Source organism: Protomyctophum bolini (assembly GCF_963924005.1).
Source record: "Protomyctophum bolini genome assembly, chromosome: 6".
Classification (NCBI taxonomy): domain Eukaryota; kingdom Metazoa; phylum Chordata; class Actinopteri; order Myctophiformes; family Myctophidae; genus Protomyctophum; species Protomyctophum bolini.
Window position 1 is genome coordinate 12,602,475 of NC_137867.1, and position 22,201 is coordinate 12,624,675.

Genomic DNA, 22,201 nt, shown 5'->3' on the forward strand with positions numbered 1-22,201 from the left:
CAGTTAACAATGGAATTGCGCATTTCCCTGTGTTGGTCACACCCCAGGTGAGGGAGCACGTGACATCATCAGGGATGGAGCATGTGACATCATGGATGGAGATCCCTGATGTCATCAATATTAAGCCCATATATGGAGATCCCTGATGTCATCAATATTGGCATCTCTACATCTGAGATCTGACCTCAAAATCTTAGATCTCCATATATGGAGCTAACCTGTTCTGACATTCCATATGTTGATGCTTCCCCATCCATCCTGCCTCTATCCTTCGATGTCTCCCTTTTGACTGATAGGGCCTACGAGACAGCTGACCGGTGACCGCACACCGGACCCACAGAAAGGTAGAGTGGTCTGCTTCATTCATCTCACAAAGTTAAGAAACATAATCGCTGGTTTAATCACATTGAAAGTGGCTCGAGCTCTCATTGAGTTGGGAAGAGAGAGAGAGAGGCTGTGTTTGTGTGCGTGTGTTAGTGTTGTTTCGGAGCAGTGTGCGTGCGCACGTGCGTGCATGTGTTTGTGCCTTGCAAGTTGCTTGTTTCGAAACGGCACCGACGCGCGCAACGCAACTGGCGCAAAAAGTGGAGTGTTTGTTGTGGGCATGCACTTCTGTTGTTGTGGAGCATTTTCTGTAACAAAGTAGTAGTGTCATTGCTGTACTTTGATATCTGGAATATGATGCTATTGCTGCAGGTTGAACTAGTTGGGTAGCATAGTGTAATAGACTTTCTGAGTAGCACTGCATGGGTACTGGGTTGTTGTGGAATGTGATGCTGATGCTGTTGTTGCTGTAGACCAGTATTCTGTGAACATGCTGTAGTATAGGGTGAACAATGGATAGCATGTTTTTGTATTGAGTTGTATTGTAATTCTGCAAACTGTTAATAAATCAATCAATCAGCATATATATACTATCGTATATTGGCCCGTAGCATAAGATTTCTTAGGCAGCCCCTCCAACCAACATCACCTAGAGCCGCTACTGCATTGGGCGTTTAAGTTAAATAACTCAGAAACTATAAAACATTTCAAAGTAAAAACATGTGTCTCCACAGTAAGCTGAATAATAAAAAGTGAATGGAGTTTCTAGGTGAAAGTGATTTTTGATGTGCCAATGTCTGCCATTGAGCCCTAGCCTGGTTTCAAAGCCCATAGACCCCCAGCTAATTGAGCCCCATTGTAAATTTGAAAGCACTATATTTCTAAAACTATGAAACATTTCAAAGATTCCTTTTCAGGCAAACATGTCCACCGTAAGATGAACCTATAGGCTAGAATGGGGTTGGTAGGTTTAAGTATGTAGGACTAGTATGCCAAAGTTTGTGCTATTGCCATAGAGAATGCATTGGGCGTTTAAGTTAAATTACCGGTACTCAGAAACTACAAAACATTTCAAAGTAAAAAGTTCCAGCATGTGTCTCCGCAGTAATACATACTTACACCTAGAAACCCCATTCAAAACTATTTAGGTTCATCTTACGGTGTTTGCCTGAAAAGGAATCTTTGAAATGTTTCATAGTTTTAGAAATATAGTGCTTTCAAATTTGAGAAATGTATAATGGGGCCCAATGGCAGCTCTATGGCACATTCAAAAAATCACTTTCACCTAGAAGCTCCATTCACACTTTTTATAATTCATCTTACTGTGGGCACACATGCTGGAACTTTTTACTTTGAAATGTTTTGAAGTTTCTGAGTTCTTTAACTTTAAACGCCCAATGCATTCTCAATGGCAATCGCACAAACTTTGGCATGCTACTGGTACTACATACTTAAACCTACCAACCCCATTCACACTATTTATAATTCAGTTTGCAGTATTGATACTTTTAGTAGTAGCTGGCTAAGTATAGTAGTAAAGATTGTGAGTAGCCCACCTCCACCAGGACTTTTTTGGATAGAACTGTAGTTTAAAGTATCAAGATATTTAGTGTGATAAGATATACATAATGAATGATCTACATAATATTGTTCAACATTCTTCATAAAAAAAAAAAAAGAAAACGATAGCAGATCAACTTGCAACTGTTTCAAATAGCCAGACTATAACATAGAGGGGTTAAAAGTATAGGCCTAGAATTCACTCTTCTGAACCAGTGGCACTGACAAGCTTTCCAGAATGAACCCTATGGCCAACAGTGGAGATTCATTATTTAAATGTTTATTTCACTTTACGTTTGGGTCATTTTATCGTACACTCAGGCTTTTGTGAACACCTAAGACAGTTAAGTTGCTTGAATCAGTATTTCCAGCTGAGCTCATGGAGCAAACTGCAGCATGTTAAAGTAGTTTGATGGCTTGAAGAGCTATCCTGCCCTCAAATCCTCACCTCACCAGAGCCCTCTGCTGGTGTTATCCAGACTACTTCATAATAATTCATATGGAACTGAGAAGAATGTAAAGACTAATACATGGCCAGATTATAACGCATTATCAGCCTTTCCATTGTCAAATCATGTCCCACTGAGCACATAACCAACAGACGTCTAATCGTCCATACGACGTCTGTTGGTTATGTGCTCAGTGGGACAGCGATATGGTTTTTGACACAAAAAACCTCTCTTTGACGCTTCCATGATTTGACAATGGAAAAAAAATCATGAAAAACGACATAATATAGTATGTCATTTTTCAAGGTTTTCAACGACATACATATTTTAATCTATTCTACAGGATAGTGTTATACATGTAAGTTTCAAGATTCTCCAAATCAAGTTTTATTTTATGCTTGTTCTGCATTGCATACATACTGTATATAGTACCAAATATACTACACATTTGCAGTACGTGGTCAATGTGTGGAGGCCAAACTGAAAGGAAGCACTTATTTACAGAAACATATATTACTTATTGCATGTACAATTTGCATTCATTTTATTTGTCAGGTCCAGACTCCAGATGCAGAGGTTAGTCACCCAGCACTAGCGGGCATATGCCGACGTCATCACAGACTCCGCAGGCCTGTGGGATATTCAGGGTCCCACGAGATGAGGAGCTCATCGGCAATGATGTCAGTGTGATGCAAACATTTTGGTCACGACATATTTATACCAAACTTCTAGAGCTGAAAGATGCGCACACGTAGCTATGTGGTTTCAGTCAGTTAGTATAAATGATAACAGATCATGTCATTGTTATCGTAACTTAGACAATTAATTTTAATTACATGGATGGGTTGAATGGTTTGTGGAAGCACTGAAATTATCGATATTTTAAACATAAGCATTGGTTGTATGAAACTGAACAGAATAAGTAAACCTTAGCATAATTCTTTAACATTTCTGCTAAGCACACATGGCGAGGCATTGCTGGTGGCACTGCCAGCTGCAGTATAGTCGTGGCACATCAGGAAGCAGAGGGGGGTATCGGAGGTGGGCGCAGCAGAGGTGGTGGCACTGCCAGCTGCAGTAGTCGTGGCACATCTGGAAGCAGAGGGGGCATCGGAGGTGGGCGCAGCAGAGGTGGTGGCACTGCCAGCTGCAGTAGTCGTGGCACATCTGGAAGCAGAGGGGGCATCGGAGGTGGGCGCAGCAGAGGTGGTGGCACTGCCAGCTGCAGTAGTCGTGGCACATCTGGAAGCAGAGGGGGCATCGGAGGTGGGCGCAGCAGAGGTGGTGGCACTGCCAGCTTGCAACGGCCACGGCACATCAAGTGGTGGCACGGCAAACGGAAGAGATGGGTTGAGTGGATGCCCAGCAGCAGAGCAGCACTGAAGTTTCAGAGACCTGGCGACAGTCAATCAACACAAGGTACAGTCGGAATGAGTACTTTGTACAAACCTTTTTTGGCATTGCCTCAGTCCATCTCAGATGAGCTCAGGCCCAGAGATGTCGTGGCATTTCTGGATTGTCTTATCTTTGACTTTTATTTCACTCATATTTCCCACAATGTCCCAACTTTTGGGGAATTGGACTTGTAGTTTAAATTTCAGGTGCATACTTATGCTGAAGTTAGGAATTCTTCCCAGGAAATAAATTACCTGTCTTGATTAATGTTGACTAACGCCCCACAGACTTGTACAATGCGGTCGATTACAGCATCTCCTCTCTCCTGTCTCTTCGCCATTTGCAGTGGAATTGGGCCATGCAGTATGTGGTACCGATTCTTCAAGACACCGATCATCCTCTCTGCAAATAACAAAACAATAAAGAGGGGTGGCAAAAAAAAGACTTTTTAAAAATGGTTTCTAACCTCCAGCAACAATAGATTTGTTATGTTATACTGTAAATTTGTTATCTTGCACATTGTTATATTGATGTGACAAACTACTACTGTGACTAAATGCTGTTTTAGTGCTTTAGTTACTGTTACTATAACAAAGTGTACTTGTCTATGCTGTGGCTGTAGCATAGTATGCACTTGTTTTTCTACATATCAGTTACCTTGAAGTGAGACTGGGAGTTGGGGTTCTATCCCCAGCCGGGTCATAGCAAAAACTCTATAAATGGGAGTTATGGGATCCAGTGCCTCCCTGCTTGGCATTCAGCATCAAGGGTTGAATTGGCCATACTTGCGCCATGTCCAGGGGGGTGTACTTGGCTTACTACTTACAAATTGCACATTTATAAGCCTAATTGCAACATTGTGCACATTTGTTATGTTGTTATCTTGCACATACTGTACGGTATGTTGATGTGAAAACTATTGTGACTAATTGCTGTTTTATTAGTTACTGTTTCTGCTTAAGTTTACGTAGCATATCTCTGCTGTCAGGAGGATTCACAAATGTTCATATTTCAGGAAATTAAGAAAACCATATAGTTTTAAAACAAAGCAATACAGCCTAATCAAAGTTGGTGTTTATATATTGTGATTATTGTCAATTACTTCCATGAGAGGGGGAGAGGTGGTGGAGTTAGTTGCTTTAGCAGACATTTTGAGGGTCCAATGGAGTTAAGAGGTTTTGTCCAAAGCACTTTTTACTACTTTCCATTGGTTCAATATCTTCGAAACAACACATACATTAAGGGTGTTCAATATCACTGATTTGACAAAACAAAAATCAAAAACCTCAAGTTTTTCATTTATGAGGTATCCTCCGGACAGCAACGATATGCACTTGTTTTTCTACAGCTACATGGCTTATTGCACCTCATTGCACTTATGTACCCTTTTTGTTAAACACTTGACATCTAATGTGATTCTTTAAAATACTGTACATGTAATGATGTAAGAATACTTACCAATGCTTGAAGTCAAACGAGAATGTGCCACATTTTCTTTTTGTCCCCGTGTGACAGATGGAGTTATTAGTTCTGCACCAAGAACTGCAAATTCATCCTTCAAACCAGTGAACCCTGCAAGAATCTTAAACACAGCACAACACAAGATACTGTTACTACACCAACGGCAAGCCCCATCGATTGTGTTTTCCAGAAAGAAAAGAGGGGACAGACACAAAGGTAATCCAACGAAACAATAAACATATCCACATATCATATCCATCCGTTCAGTATGCACATGAGGTTTAGACACAAGATGCATGAGCATACCGGCTAGCACGGTATATACCGTTGATATAGACCAGTGGTTTTCAACCAGTGGTCCTTGAGGGGGTTCCAGGTGGTCCCCAGCTAAATGATGGAGAGTTGGTAACCTGTTTGGACCTGTTTCTCTTGGACCGGTTTCTCTCCTAATGGTACCAACAACATCAATACAGCATGGAATTGTGGACAAAGAAAGTGTTATCCAACGATAAAATAGTTTTAGACCAAGTTTTTGGTCTGGGAGGCTAAATCTCATCAATTGGTGATCCCGTGGCTCAAATGGAGAATAGATAATGGATCTTTAGTTGGTATGGAAAGGGTTGAAATTAACCACTGATATAGACATTAAGGTGCAATGTCTGTATCATAAACCGTATACTGAACTGAACATCACCAACAGCGTACATGAGATGAACAACAGAATTCTTACCTGGTCTCCTGCATGGTGGTAGTCCTTAGACAGAAAGCCTGAGTTTCTTACAATGTGAACATCTGATTCTGTCCCACCCCAACCTTTGGAGAGATAAGTGATCCGACCAGGTGGATCGCATGGGATCAGTACTGCACCCGGTTGGCATGCGATTAAATACTTGACTGTTGTTCTGTGAAGAAAGAGTTTTTGCAAAACATTAAATTAAAAAAATAGTAATACTGTTATATGTCTTTACTCGTGAAGACTGAAGAGCGTGGGCTCGAAACGTTACTGATCTTAAAATAAAATAAATAGAACTAAACAAAGGGAGGACATACAGTTTGTGGCTCTATATTTTCAAGACACAATATGCAAGATCAGTAGTATTACTCAAAAAGGGAAGGAAAAACAACGGTTTCAAATCAATGCAACTAATAACTAGCATGAATTGTCATTAGAAGGGAAAAAATATATATTTCACCTCGTCTTCAACTTCTTTGGGTGTTCAATTGGAATCTCAAAGCAGTCAATGATTGAAGTAAGCCTTGGGTACTGCAGAAGAACTTGAGCTGGTATTGTGTTCTGGATACACTCTCTTTCAGGCCAGGCAATCAAAAACTCCAGGTTAGCGTGCATTACATCCAGCCATCGGGAGAACACGGTGAGATAGGTCGTTTCTGCCAGGCCCGATACACGACACATCAAACAGTTTGACGGGTTCTGCCTCAGTTTTACCAAAGTAACAAAGAGCTGGTCCTCTGTTGGCATCTTGAATTTTGCTTGTGCCCTTGCCATGAAGAATGGAACCAGGAATTGATGCAGGGACTCAAACAGTGTCCATGACAGACCTGTCATGGTCTTACATGCAGTGTCATCACCTCTCACACAGTTTGCCGAGAATCTCTGCAGTTCCACCTGCCTGGCCAATTCATCCCTCTCCTTCCTGGCCTCATCCCTCTCTCTCCTGAGATTGTAGATCTCTTCGTGAAGCCGTTTCTCCAAAATGCGTGCACCATCTTGAAGAGGGACGACGGGGTGTGCACGCTTTTCCGACACACCGAAGATCCGAAGCGGGGGGACATGCGATGCGATGCGAAAAGGCGATGGTCCGACATGCGCTGCTCCCGTGCTTGGGGTTAGGTTAGGATTGAGGTTTCGGATCAATAGTATGTCGGAACTAAAGCCTGCACCCGGGACGACTGGGGCTTCTGAATGGGTCAATTCTTCAGGTTGTGCTTGATGCCCTGGAGAAGGCACTTCTTTTTTGGGGGTGATTGTTTGCTGGGCTATGGGAGTGATGACAGCTTTACACTGAGACCTATATTTCACGTCCTCACGTTTCCTACTGCGGTTCGCCCTTTTAACTTTTGATGCTGCAGATGCTATTGATGCTGTTCGTCTATTGGGGAACAGTGAGGGTATGTAGTCTGGATGCATTTCATCCTCGTGTTTCGAACCTACGGAAGGACAAATGTAAAACATGGTAATGAATACGGAGCTTAAGCAGTATGTTGAGGGAGGGAGCTACACAGTTTCCGCAAGCAACTAGGACGCCATCACTAGCATCTAAGTACGTAGCATGCGACTATCTACACACAGTGAAATCATCAGTGGCCAATTCATTTTGTGTTATTTTGTAAACTATGGATTATGCCTGAAGGTGGTCAGTAGACCGAAAGCTTGCTAAATAAATACATTGATTGTGCGCAGATCTGAGTGTGCGGAGCTTCCCTTTATTTTTTCTCATGTAAACTATAGGGATTATAAAATTTAAGGTAACAGTGGTGGAAAAAGTACTCAAGTTCTTTACTAAAGTAAAAGTATCAATACTGCAATGTAGAAATGCTCCCTTACAAGTAAAGTCTGGAAGTGACAATGTGTCGCATTGCGATGCATTGTGAGCTTGTAGATCTGCTATTTTAAAATGACCGAAATGTATATTGGGCTGAAGTGGTTAATGTTAGCCGCAATTTGCAACTCTAGATTTTTTTTATAATGGGATGAATCTAGAGTTGCAATACCCTCCATTGACTCCCCACTCATCTTTTTTGGTTTGCGATCTGCTTGTCTTAAACGACGTTAAACTCACCAACATTGCCGCTGTAGTACAAGCTTGAATTATCCTCTTTCAATCTGCCGAGCATGTCTTTCATAAAAATCCACCGTAGAGATGTTATTAGCTACTTTCTGTCAAGACATCCTCTGCAAGTGATTATTTTTCTAAGTGCTGGAGTTTGGAAGCACTCGTCGTATGTCACTGAACGGCCCTGCGTTCCACCTGTTTCGAATTTGCACATAATGCAGGAGGCAGCAGTACGACCCGTTAATAAAAACGAGTGCTTCCAAACCGCAACACTTAGAAAAATAATCACTTGCAGAGGATGTCTTGACAGAAAGTAGCTCATAACATCTCTACGGTGGATTTTTATGAAAAACAAGCTCGGCAGATTGAAAGGATAATTCAAGCTTGTACTACAGCTGCAATGTTGGTGAGTTTAACGTCGTTTAAGACAAGCAGATCGCAAACCAAAAAAGATGAGTGGGGAGTCAATGGAGGGTATTGCAACTCTAGATTCATCCCATTATAAAAAAATCTAGAGTTGCAAATTGCGGCTAGGTTAATGTATGTGTTCAGTTGTAATAAAAATCACAATCTACAAAGTAACTAATGTTTTCAAATAATTGTAGTGGAGTAAAAGTACAATATTTGCCTCTGAGATGTAGTGGAGTAGAAGTAGAAGTAAAAAGTACTGGAAATTGGAAATACTCACCTAAAGTACAAATACAAGCACAACTCAATACAAAAACTGTTAACTGTGGACGACACCATAAAGCAATAAGGGTTCAACATTCATCAGAGTATAGGACCACTTCACCACTTTTCAAATGCTCAGGGTAAAATACCAGAATTATTTTCTACTAAGTCTCATATAGAGGGCTGTGGGCAGTTCAGAAACCCGTCCACGACGACCACCAGTGATACAGACAGAACAAGATAGGGTTTTTTACATTTAGATTTTTATTATTGTGAGAAGGATGGCTTCCATTTTCGCATTTCAACTTTTCAAGAATAAAAGCCTGCAGTTTCTATTAGCTTGGACTCCCCATTGATGATGTCACTGTTGTGGCATTTCATCATGAACATTTTAGTTTATTAGGAGTCGGACCAATTTATATATGAAGATAAATTGAAAAGTGGTGACTGGTGAAGTCAGAAGTGGTCCTTTAAGGTTCTATTTGTCACTCATACAGGTACGAAAACAAGAAGCAAACTGCAATGTTTGCGTTCACAAAGTAAGTAACTTACCACTTACCAGTAATAAAGTGGAGACTGCAGATGTAAACATATTGTGTGCTAGGGTTCCACAGGCGGCCAGAATGATCCTTTCGGCTGATGGCTTGCAGCCACTTTGTCCTTCTAACGGGTTGTGTTAATTTCGATGGCAAAAGTATAAATTTTAATTCAGGGTTTTTAATCTTATTAGTTTTGCAAAAAGTAACACAGCAGCCCTTCGGCATTGTTAAACGAAAATGTTTTTGTTGTGTTTTTTTCCCACCTCCAACTTCCAACCTAAAACCGGATGTGACGTTGCGCGCGTTCCTTCTTTTGGGTTTATTGGCAGTTGGCAAACCATTTAAGGTGCATTACCGCCACCAGCTGGACAAGCGTGCAAAACTATAGATTTATACCCTATGATTTATTGCGAATGCAATGAGCACTTACTATGAGACCTAGCAGATCGTGTGTGTGTGTGTGTGTGTGTGTGTGTGTGTGTGTGTGTGTGCGTGCGTGTCCCCCCCCTTTGTGCCCATATATGGAGCTACGTCCAAATATGGAGTGTGTTGCATCAAAAATCACTCAGCTCCATATATGGGCACAAAGGGCACAGACACACGAACGCATGAGTCATGGTGACATGAGTGTGATGGCTGCAGTGCTCCCTGTTTTCACTAATTTCACAGTACTACACAGTTCTCACTAATTCGTAATTTATTCTAATTGTTATTGCAATTTACGATCTGCGTTAGCTTCCCGCGTTCGCGCGTCTCTTTAGGGTATGGCCCGGGAGTCTTGATTTATACCTAAGGGTATGGCCCGGGAGTCTTATCGCCGCGATTTTAGGGTGCGTGGCAGGGCGGGTCTAAAGGCTCTGTGCTACCTGTCACAGGTCAATCAGCCTGTCAATCATCCCCTACGATCGGTTCGCAGTCTACGCCCATTTTCAATCTTGCATTAAACATCCTTCTTTTTCTTCTCGACTTTGAAGAGGTAAGGTCGGCGAAAAGACGAAGAGCACAATTTATTTATAAATGTTATAATAAGCGTGATTGGTGGCGAAATACTAACTGTAGATAAAAAAAACAGCAGCGTTTTCGTGCCGAGTTTGACTGTTTGGACGTGATTAAGGAGATGTAAAAGTTGATTGATGTCATGATAGACTAAAGAGGCCGCACCATGTGGAAGGCAGAATTTTAAGTTAACATTATAATAATGTCACTGTGTAAGGCGAGGGGAGGAGCACACTTCGATGTTTAGAGGTTTCATGACCACGTAAAAGTCGGAACCTTTCGTCATGATACGATGTGGATGGATTTAGGCCTATATATTAAACACAACCCAACATGGTAGGCGGTAGCCCCTTTTGGGGCTCTCGGTAACGCCGTCCAAAATACAGAAAAAGTATAACCGAGGGCGAGGGTCCCGAGAGGAGCTAACCAACGTGGTTTCCATTTCGACGAACATGTTAGGCCGCCGAGGCCAGCCCGGTAGGCGGGTAGGGTATAATCATTGAGGCTGAGTGAATGAGACAACTCGCCACGTGTGGCGACTTTTAGACTTTTACATGTCCACGACATTTTATTTTACCCTAGTAAATGTCTTTAGTTTTGTTTATGTTCAATAAATGCATGCTTCGAGGGTGACTGCGTCCCAACCTTTTTGCATAGTATTTCGATAAAATGACACAGGACCAGGACCGACGTCCGCATTGGAAACAATCCATAGCCTAAGGCTTTCTTGATTTATCGACGTTTTAGCATCCTTTTGTATGAAACTGTACCTCTGTACTATTTTTTTTTTGCAAACTTAAAAGTATTCAATCAACTAGAAGGGACAACGAACTGAACTATTAAGTTATATTAACATGACATAGTAACTGTTTTAACTCCTTGATCTAAAATTCAAATAAAATTACACTTAAAGCTCATGCAAAGTCGTCTTTTTGTCTTCTAACTTGAGTTGATGTTGTGAATCGTGATAAACAGTTGTGAAACATCAAGTATTGAAAATTAGTTAATCCATGGGACCCCTTGAGGAAGTTCCATGTGGGCCACTGGGCCCCGAGCAAAACTATGAAGTTGAATTCCACTATTTCACCAGTTATAAGTTAACCCAGTGAGAGAATGTATTAAACAAAAGACTAAGATAATACTATAAGCACTTTCCACTGTTATCTCCCCACAGACAGTAGAATTCTACAATACAACAATAAAATGTTCTTATGGGTGCACCTGGTACTAAAATCTTTTCAATTGGCGGGGCCACTGCCTAATATCAATGTGGACGTTCTCGACATTTAAATGTTCTGCTCTATGAATTCACTTTACATGTTTGCCTTAAAGATTGCTTTCTTTTTTAAATTATAGGCTAAACTCTGAAATTCTTTATTAGGAACAATCCCTTGAGATGAACCATCTCGTTTTTAAGCGGGTCCGCAATTCACAAAATACACTTCATACACAGACACTTTTTTTATAAACAATTCAACCAGACAAAACAATACAATTCCTAGATAAACAAGAAACAAACAACAAAACAAAAACTGCAACAAAACAACATTTCACATAACGTAGACATAACACATCGATCTGCTACAGGGATGATTAGTGAAAACATGAACAGGTAGACTACCTGAGATTCACTGACGCTTCCTCCCCACATATGAGGGGAGGAATCTTCAGTGAATACCCGCTATGAGGCTGGCCAAGCCAGGCTACTATCTTCCCCCAAACATATCTCTTGAGGCAGCATGTACTAACTAGGCAGTGTACCACCCCACAACAGCTATGGGTAGTAAAGATAAATTCAGTCAACAAAAAATACCTTCACTTTGTACCTCTAAAATATTGCATGTGTTTTAGTAGTAGGATCATATCTACAGACATGAGCCGAGGAGGAGGTAGCGGAGGGGCCACAGCCAGCAACGCTGGCCACAGTCGAGATGACGTTGTAATGCCTGCTGGTGGGCTGGAGGAGGAGGAGGATGATCCCGCCCTGAGGAGAGAAATCCGAACAAAGTATAGGAAGCTTATAAACTCGTTAACTGGTGAGTAGCATGAGTGAGGGCAGAGTGGGGTATGCTGTAATTGACATTTAGAATTGTTGTGGTAGCTTTGATAGTTTCTACTTTGCTGCATGTTGATTGATACAGTATGTCTCTTACAGAGGACAGAGAAGAAATGCTGAGTCCTGCCAATGACAAGCTCACTGAGGTTTTGGAAGAGGCAAACACTCTTTTTAAAGATGGTAGGTGCAGAATGTAACAAATCTCAATGTGGGGTGAGAAATGAGAATTAAGGTCCTTGCAGACTGGACACGGGTTTATGGAAAACCGGCGGAAAGACGCTGCTAAAAATCCGAAAAACGCAGCAGTGTGCAGGGACCTTAAGAAGACTGGCATTAATATTGTTAATAGGAAATCTGTAAAACTCTGGCCTCTGTATAACTGTAGTCCCAGAAATCCTGAATTGGCATCCCGTGTTCTGTTAGGGTTCATTCAGCAGCAATCTACAGCAGGGCTACAGTTGTATTGTAAACGGAGCCTATTCCCCAAACTATAATATCAATACATGTATTGTATCCTTTGACACAAATATGCCCCTTGGGAAAATCATCTTTTTCACTATATTTGGTGATATACCTGTAATGTAATACAGCAAATAACGTTTTTCATTGTACATTTTCAAGGTCTTAAATGTTAAGTACTGAATTGGTCACCCAATACACTTTTCCACTTTGGACTAAGATGGGCTTAATTACAGAGTATCTCACATAAAGCCTTCCATCATTCCATTGTGCTGCCTGCTATTCACACTGCACTCCCTGTATGTTGGAAAACATTTAAAACATACGTCTGGTCAATATTGGTGGTTCTTAATGAGTTGTTCCTTGGCAGTCGTCCATACTGAAGAAGCAGCCCTGGATGCCCAGCTAGTGGCTATGACCGTAGACCTGCATAATGAGAAGGCAAGCCAGCTGGTTGTTGAGGGCAGCGCTTTTGACCCGTCTGTCTTTGCTGAGCACCTTGTGAGTCCATTATGTGAAGTAGATTTCCAACCCGGTCTCACCCAAACACGGTGAAATGGCACGGATTGGCAATTCTGTACATACACGCCTAGAAACCCCCAAAATCCGTACATATTGCACTGAAATCCTCACCATAGACCGTGTCGGAGGGGTGCCATCTCTACCGAACTTGAGCCACGAGAGAGACCACCGAGTGTGCAATTTGCCATGTCGAACGTTGCAAAGTTCGGTAGAGCCGACTCAGCTCTGTCCGAGTTAAACCCAATGGCACACAATCGTGAATAATGTCATACTCGATCTCCATGAAACAGTGTTCATGTCCATGAACATACACTACTAGTGAAAGCCATGCCTCTGTCGCGGTCAAAACAGTAGTAGTACGATATATGGATTTGTGGGTTTTCTAGGCATGCATGTATGGAATTGCCAATCCGTGCTATTTCACCATGTTTGTTTGATGAGATTGGGCTGCGATTTAACTAATTGCTCATTTCAATTGAACAATTCACATGGCCATTATTCACACACATAACCGTGTTGGCTGATGTTTCTCTCATTATCATCTATCTGTCTGAAAGCTGAACTTCATGGGGTTGAACCGACTGGAGGACGACTGGAGGATGCCAATCGAAAATAGTCTTGATTCAGTGGCAGCCGACGGCTACCTGCCCCAAGATGCCTGGCATAGAGTAGCCAAGAGAGCACAGTGCTGTTTCAAGACAGCTCCAACCTTCCATTACATGTGAGTGGCCGATCACTTCACCTGCCATTTATCTTGCCGAGTAATATCTTTGTGGATTCCTGAAAAACTCATATTTGTCGGTAAATTATAAACTATTTTCTCCCATTACTCTATAGCTTTTAGTGTGTAAAGAGTAAAGACAATATCACACAAGATATGTGTTCATCTCAAGCGATTATGTACAACCATATCTCAGCCATGCTGATATACAGTACAACAACACTCCCTTGTCTGATATTGTTGAATTGCTTTATTATATTGCAACTCGTGATTATGGTGCAATCCTACAACAATGTAGGAAGATCAAGAAAATTGAATGGTTATTGCTTATTGATTTCATCCTACTAAAAATATATATATATTGTTTGGCATTCAAAAATGTCATCTAGAGCTGGCAGAAGGCACTGAAAAGCACGGTGACCCAGTTGGTAGTGCTGTCGCCTCACAGCTAGAAGGTCCTGGGTTCGAGTCCCAGGACCCACAGTGTCGAGGGACACTGTGGGTGCTGGAGGCGTGTTTCCTCCTCCGCGTCATCAGTGCCCATACCCGAGGCGGGTTGGCGAAAGGGCCTTTCTGTGTGGAGTTTGCATGTTCTCCCCGTGTCCCCTAGGGTAGGTACCCTCACAAAAAACATGCAGTAATCCTGGTTTTCCTCCCCCTGGCCAGCCTGGGCGCCTGATGGAGGTGAAAGGAACTGGTTGGAATAACGTGTTCCTTCCACGTGCTACGTCCAACCAGGGAAACTCCCCCCTGTCAGGTGTAAAGGAGCAACTTGGGCATGAAGGAAGCATGAGTTCAAGCCCGTTGCTCTCCCCATGCCCCCCCATATACTAGGTTGGCGGAGGGTGTGTAGAGCCCAGGATCACATTAGATAATTGACACGGGGGTGAAAAATGGGTTACAAAATCGTGGGATAAAAAAAATATATACTGTATATATTTTTTTTAAAGAAGAAGAAGGATGCTATTAGGGGTGGCAGTCTAAGGGTTAATGTTTATTACATCTCTACCGCAGATGGCATCATAGCAATCTGTTATATATGGTGGCTCTATTATGTTTCCATTGTTTTGGTTCTGGTAGGAGGGGATCATTCCTCGCAGACCCCCCTCCTCCGAAGCAAAGGGTAGAGCGCCAGAGAAAGGCACCCACTAAGGAGACCCAAAGGACCATGCCAGCTCAGGTACATTTCATTTGTTTTTTTCTGTGTAAATTATTAACCAAAATTTGCCTAGGAATCATTCAGAATAAAGGCGCTAGAGTGAGACTTTGAAAAGCCTTCCATTTCCCTGCAAAACTGAAGCGTTAATATTCCAAAGGAGATGCCTGTCAGAAATGAGGACCGAACATTGCCGTTCTAGATTTAGAGAGAATAGACAGTTTTGTTGGGCCGTAAACAAGGAAGTGAACTATGTCTGAGAGAGCCGCGTTGCCTAGCAACGGCCCTGTCAATACCATTAAAAAGACCCTAAAACGTCCCCAGACGTCGTGCGCCTCCTACAGGTGTAATTATAAAGATGTGGCAAAACTTCATGGGCACAAGCTGTTAACATTGTGTGGACAACTCAGATCTAATAACATTGCATATTTGTTCTGATATGCTAAAACTAGGGATGTCATGATTCTCTAAATCTACAATTGGATTTATTTTTAAATTACATAAAACTCTATCACAATAGAGGGTATGAGCGTGACATCATCAAACCAGGAAGTTATGCAGGAACGCCTACTGAGTGGCAAAAAACTACTTTCTGGCCTTGACAGCCCATACATCCACACAGAAAAGTCCTATCTGATTGCATTAAACGACATTAAACAATGTTAAACTCACTTTGCATGTTGCTTTGCCACTCGATGTGCCATTCACTTTAAGCATGCGCATAGTACCGCATACCCTCTATAGTACAATATCCAAAATCAAACTGACAATATCCTATTTCTTTGCTCCTGATTCCGATCATTAGGAAATTAAGTGATCGGCCTCGATAAAATCCTAACGATACCCATCAATAATCATTAAGTAGTGTGCTATGATGGCCAAGTACCTCTGCGTTGCTCAATGCCTATGCATTACGCAGCCCTTTCAATAACACTCTTCTTTTTCTTTTTTTTGTCCACTTGCCTGCATTCGTATGGCAAACCTGGCATCTGTAAGTCTACAAAGTTAATGCATCTTGTCCATTTTCTTGTCTTCAAGTTGAAGCAAATGGATGAGTCTCACCAAGAGGCTACCGAGAAGGAGGTAGAGCGGATTCTGGGATTCTTGATGGGTTACCATGCAGAAGATCGTGAGTTCAAACGCCACAACAGGAATAATAACAAAGTTTCAAACAGACAGATGTCTAATATAAAATGTTCTGTCAATTGCAGCAAGACCCATATCGTACTACGAGTTCGTGATGGATCCCACCTCGTTCTCACATTCAGTGGAGAACATGTTTCACACATCATTCCTCTTCAGGGTGAGTCATCTGTTTAAATGTCCACATCAGAGTTGGAAGCTTGAGGGGACTGTATATTCATTTGGATTTTTTTGCAGGATGGTCTGGCCAGGCTGTACCTGGATGCAAACAAGTTGCCCTGTATTGGTAAGACTGCTGTTTTGTCATTTTTACATTTTTGAGAATACAAATCTATAGTTATCTAGATACAGGAGTCAGAATACAGAATGGAATGGAAATGCAAACAACATCAATGGGTGCATGCGTTTGTGGAATATTGGATGAACAATAATGTTATTGTACAATAATGCATAGTGACAAAGGCAATATTAATTGATATTCTTTCAATTACTATTTTACAATGATAATAAGTGTTTTTCATACGTTCTTCCCATGGCCAAGTCCCCTTTCGGCATCTTTTCTATGCTTGTCAAGCTTTCAACCCCGCAGTGATAAACAAGACTGCGGCATATCAATTTTCAACTATTTCAATGAGTTGTGTGTGTGTGTGTGTGTGTGTGTGTGGCCAGCAGAGACCAAAAATATTTGTGAATTAATAGATTGATGAGGTTTTTGTGTGTGTGTGTGTGTGTGTGTGTGTGTGTGTGTGTGTGTGTGTGTGTGTGTGTGTGTGTGTGTGTGTGTGTGTGTGTTTTCAGCTCCTGTGACATCAGGGGAGGCTGACAAAGGAGAACCGGCCACCCATAATCAATGCATCATGTCCATTAGCATGCAGAGCTGGAAGGTGAGCAACTGTGGGCCATTATGGACCATTTCAAGTGGTGCTTGAAGTACTGCTCTCGAATCACTGCTTGTGTCACTGGCATGAACAAAATAATTCTGGTATAAGCATAAAGAGACAGTACAGTGTGCAATGTGTGCATCCAATAGTACTTGTGTATTACTTGTATGGTCTGAACAATCGCTATCATAATTAAATTCCGTTTCAGTTGAACCTGTCAACACAAGGCAGTGAAGGCACTCCTTCACAAAGCTAGAAAACCAATGAACAATTACTTTAAATTGGGATGATTTTAACTATATGAGAGCTGCTGCTAGACCTGGTGGTGGGACCCGGAACGAGCTGGACTACATCTGCATCAACACAAGGTGGCGCTCGTCATTGCTAGACGTTCGCTCCTATAGAGGTGCAGATGTAGGATCAGATCACTTCCTTGTGGTGGGTAAAATCAGGCTGAAGCTAAAGAAGGTGGAAAAGGTGCAGCCCAAGAGACCTTACGCGGTGGACAAGCTGAAGAATAACAACGTATCAGAAAGCTTCCGTGAGGAGTTGAGTAAGAAGCTTGCAGTAGACCTAGAGTGCATACTTTCCTTACTGTGACTTTAACAACATGCCCTTTTTAGAAAATGTTTGCTAAAGTAATTCAAAATGGCACCTTTTATTGCAATGGTGTGCTCTCAATTCCTATTTTTCCTGTGGCCCATAACTGTCACACTTGGTATAACATTGTATTTTGAGACAACACATAGTAATTTTTATTTTATCATTTTTCCTAGGAGATAATTGACGTGTTTGAGATCACGGAGCCCATGATCCCAGCAAATGCTGCAAATGCACACAAATAAAAAATCTGATTTTATGAATCAGGACAGTCAGAGTTTGTTCAAAGCTGTAAGTAAGCCTATGTTGATGTCACACTCTAGCTTATACCACCATCTGCTGACCAATATAGGATATGGCAAACCGTTTGCCATTCACCACACCATTTATATTAAAATATATTTAACCTGCAGGTTTTCTTAACTTTTCTGTGTTTTATTTTTTAAATAAAATTGAGAAAACAAGAAAACATCATGTTTTATTTTTAAACATGAAACAGAACACAGGCCTGTTTTTCGTTATTCTGAATGTCTGTAAACCTTAGAGTATAAATACTCTAAGCTGTAAGGTCAGGGTACTAAAGGGTAATTATTTTCCTGCATGAGGTGCACACATCAGAAAAGGAGAAAACCACTACAATCTTTTTTTTGTTTTCTGTCCACAGTGGCAAAAACCAGAAAACCACACACGAGAAAACAATCCATTATTTCCTTTCCCCTTACAAAACAAAAAACGAGAAAACAAAACCCTTTACTCAATTTCTACTTAAGTTAGACTTACGAAATAGAAAAAACAATCCATTATCTCTTTTCCCCTTACAATACAAAACCCCCCCCCTCCTCCTCCTCCTCCTCTCTCTCTCTCTCTCTCTCTCTCTCTCTCTCTCTCTCTCTCTCTCTCTCTCTCTCTCTCTCATTAGCAGGCAACAGCGCCCCTACTGGTACTCATTATATGACGCTCGTATACATTCCGGTAGGTGAACGACACATACAAAACACTTGGCTTTCAAATGTTTTATATATAATTGAATGTCACCCCTAGGATACTGTATACACAAGTAGAGACCTCCGTCACCCTATTATTGTCCAACACTCACATTCTGTGCTGTCATTTACATTAAAGTGCTGTATGTTTTCAAAACACTGGACCTTATGTTAAAATCCAGTCCCTGCTTATGAAATATTGAAAATGAACATAGATTGTATGCTTTGATGTGGTGGACAATTGGACATACCATTACAATACTAAATAGGATATTATTTCAGTATCACTGTTGTTTTACTGTGCCTCAATTATAATCTCACGGCGTATGATTAGCTTAGGAATGGTTGTTACTCTTAGTGATTTTCTAATACCAAAATTATGCATCAGTTTAGCATGACGATTATTTATCACAAATACTTCCCATCAAGCCATGGGTGACAGCGTAAGGGATATTTACTTTTGAATTTAATTTTACAAGATAATAAAAGATCATTGTATAAAGACAATTATGTCAAATCCCTTTTCCTATGAGGAATCCTTTTTCATAACCAGTGTTAAAGAGATATTTCACTTTCATGTTGTTTCATGTTTGAAAGTGAAATATCCCTTTAAGCATGCTCTGTCAAGTGTAGGAAGTTAATTGGCACATCTCCTAAAGGTTACAAAATAAGAACAGATGTTTCATTCATCCATGATTCATAAAATGCATCAAAGCATCTTTCCCATGTCTTGAGGATCAGAATACATTTTAATCATATAATTCTATAATTCCAATTATTGTTACGCATTTTCCTTCAATCATAAATTGTTTTATTTCACAGCTAACTTGAATGCCATTCAGTGGTGTGCCATACTGTTTACCATTTATCCATGTACAGTAGATGCCTATGAAGGCTTGCAAACGCTGTTGTTTCAGCTCTTTAGTTGAGATTTTAAAAAACAACATCCTGGGATCAAAAGTTGGATCTTCATGCCCAGTCATGTAGAATGCAGCTGGATAGTGAAATGAAGTGTGCTGTAGAAAAACATTGACACTACTATGATATGATGATCAATGTCCCTGTTTTTCGTCAGTTACTCCTGTTTTTCAGTTACTGGACTGAATTTCACCATACATGAAGGTCAGAGGTTATTCAGAATTGATATACCATAGTGACAGCAGACTGCTGAAAAGCGCTGGTGCTTTGGCATGGGGGGGTCAGATCAACATCTGGAATGAATTATGTACTGGCCATATATGGAGTGTGTCTTGAGTGTACAGGGTTTGATGAGGTCGGATCAACATATGGAATGTCAGAACAGGTCAGCTCCATATATGGAGGTCTAAGTGTGGCAGCGGGAGTAGTGTCTTGAGTGTACAGTGTTTGATGGGGTCTGGCCATATATGGAGTGTCTTGAGTGTACATGGTTTGATGAGGTCGGATCAACATATGGAATGTCAGAACAGGTCAGCTCCATATATGGAGATCTAAGGGTGGCAGTGCGGGCAGTGTCTAGAGTGTACAGTGTTTGATGGGGTCTGGCCATATATGGAGTGTGTCTTGAGTGTACAGGGTTTGATGAGGTCAGATCAACATATGGAACGTCAGAACAGGTCAGCTCCATATATGGAGATCTAAGGGTGGCAGCGGGGGCCACTCGCCCTTAGGCATCTTACTGGTTCTATATTTCTGATGTATGTGGCATGTGTATATTGAACATTGTTATCAAAAATGTACAGTAGTTTGTGGCTATTTATAAAATAGCTCATAGCTCTGATGCTGGTTGTCTGGGTTAGGACCCGCTGCAGTGGTGTCCAACTAGGACTTAAACCAGGATGGAAGGCCTTCTCCCTTCTCCCTGGAGCAGACCCTCGTTATATATTCTCCGACTATGCTTGTCACGATGACTAAGCCAGTTAGATCTATCCATATATGGGTTCTACCACATCTATCTGATAGATCGGCTAGGTCGGCTCGGGCCAAATACTGTGGTCTTGTTGTCAAAGTAGTGTACAGTGTGTTTGTATACTATAAGTATAAGAGATGATATGCTCTGAGTCTGCACCAATTTCACCTGGACAAATTAATTTGCAATAGCACAGGTACACGGAAACTCACTTTGATCATTTTTCTTTGTCAGATTAGTCTATTTGTAGTTGCTGTATGTTTTAGCAGATTATTGCAATACAAAGAATATAAAGTTGTTGGCATAATTTGTCAAAAGATCGGTTGTTGGAAGGAGTTGCGACTACTGTAGTTGCATTGGTGTGGTCTGACCTTTAAAGGTCAGTGCAGTCTGCCATGCCATTGCCTGAACTTGTATCATTACACAATCAAGAAATGACACAAGAAAAAAGGTACGTCTCATAAGGAGCTGTGGATATCTTACATTTGTCGCTTAAACACAATTGATACCACATAAAAATAACCTACAAGTTCATTAGCTGATTTGGATGTGCTAATCTCAACAAAAGATAAAGAGCTAGGATAGAGCTAGGTTTAATACCGGTAATTCTCACAAACAACAAACATTTGTTTAGTGCACCATTCAAATCAAATAGCAGCACCAATATAGAAATTCAGATTGGCTGTTCAACATTATGCCATATAAACTGTTACCGGTATGTCATAAGTCAAGTCATCGTGCGTCCGTGTCTGTGAGTGTTTGTATTGTACATGCATGTCTATGTGTACAGTACATGTGTGTATGGAGGAGTGGAGCTATAATTCAACAATGTCATAGTTTTTCACCAAAACAGATTTGTGGGACAGTCAACATATTTCACCTACAGTATTTGCACTTTATTGCAAAAATACAGCATTATTAATTAGAAATCAGAAATGTGTTTAATTCAATCGTTGTCAGCTCAGAGTACGTCACTCACAATGCTAAGAGTACTCAGCCGTACACATAACCCATGGCTGTCTGAACATATCAGTCAGTGTGACTATTGAGTCAGCAATTCAGTAGCTGAGTCAGACTGCTCATTGTTTCATTCTGAGCACCCATACCTACTCAATCACTACACTACAGGGCCCGAGAATGAGAAGTAAATCTGGTGTCCCTATTTTGGGCATGTATAATTGTAGACAAAGATCACAAATAACATGCTACAAATGTATGGAGATGGAGATTAACAAACTGCTCTCAAAATCTGTTGTGCTATTTCATGTTGATGTGGCACTGAAAATGCAGTGATGAAGCTTTTGTCAAGCTACCCAGCTATATGGTGAAACATTATAGCTTACGGTACTTCAAAGCTACATCTTTCTGAAGCTACCCAAGCTACTATGTTAAACACACTGGTCATTGGGTATTTGGTAATCTCAACAAAAACATAATGAATCTCACCTCTTCATGAATCATTTTCACAGTAAAAATCTTGACACAGCTGAAGATAAATAACAATGATAACCATATCATTGACAGTGAATGTTGTTCATTTAATTGATTACTGTCTGTGTGGCAGCAGTAAATCTACAAGCTCACAATGAGTCGCTATTTCT

At 41.1% G+C, this 22,201-nt stretch overlaps 2 protein-coding genes across 2 annotated transcripts; one reads left to right on the plus strand and one right to left on the minus strand.

Moving 5' to 3' along the window:
* Positions 1 to 2,771: 2,771 nt before the first annotated feature.
* LOC308316592 (uncharacterized protein) lies at positions 2,772 to 9,416 on the minus strand. Its single transcript, XM_080765281.1, has 6 exons — positions 9,216 to 9,416; positions 6,383 to 7,358; positions 5,920 to 6,091; positions 5,187 to 5,310; positions 3,983 to 4,130; positions 2,772 to 3,728 (listed from the first exon to the last, which is right to left on the minus strand). The coding sequence occupies exons 2-6, from the start codon at positions 7,336 to 7,338 to the stop codon at positions 3,263 to 3,265; spliced, it is 1,866 nt and encodes a 621-aa protein (XP_080621407.1). The 5' UTR covers positions 7,339 to 7,358; positions 9,216 to 9,416; the 3' UTR covers positions 2,772 to 3,262.
* Positions 9,417 to 12,064: 2,648 nt separating this feature from the next.
* On the plus strand, positions 12,065 to 17,363 carry LOC308316901 (non-structural maintenance of chromosomes element 4 homolog A-like; the record flags this gene model as incomplete). Its single annotated transcript, XM_080765687.1, has 9 exons — positions 12,065 to 12,227; positions 12,347 to 12,427; positions 13,077 to 13,207; positions 13,786 to 13,949; positions 15,030 to 15,129; positions 16,144 to 16,234; positions 16,317 to 16,408; positions 16,486 to 16,534; positions 17,338 to 17,363. 9 exons carry the CDS (start codon positions 12,065 to 12,067, stop codon positions 17,361 to 17,363), a joined length of 897 nt encoding a protein of 298 aa, XP_080621813.1.
* Between the last annotated feature and the right edge of the window lie 4,838 nt (positions 17,364 to 22,201).

Excerpts from the sequence above, each read along its gene's own strand:
- LOC308316592 (XM_080765281.1), bottom strand. The coding sequence starts at position 7,338 with ATGCATCCAGACTACATACCCTCACTGTTCCCCAATAGACGAACAGCA. Across the intron at positions 6,092-6,382 it reads CCAAAGAAGTTGAAGACGAG|AACAACAGTCAAGTATTTAA; the intron begins GTGAAATATATA and ends CTTTCTTCACAG. Across the intron at positions 4,131-5,186 it reads TCGTTTGACTTCAAGCATTG|AGAGGATGATCGGTGTCTTG; the intron begins GTAAGTATTCTT and ends TGTTATTTGCAG.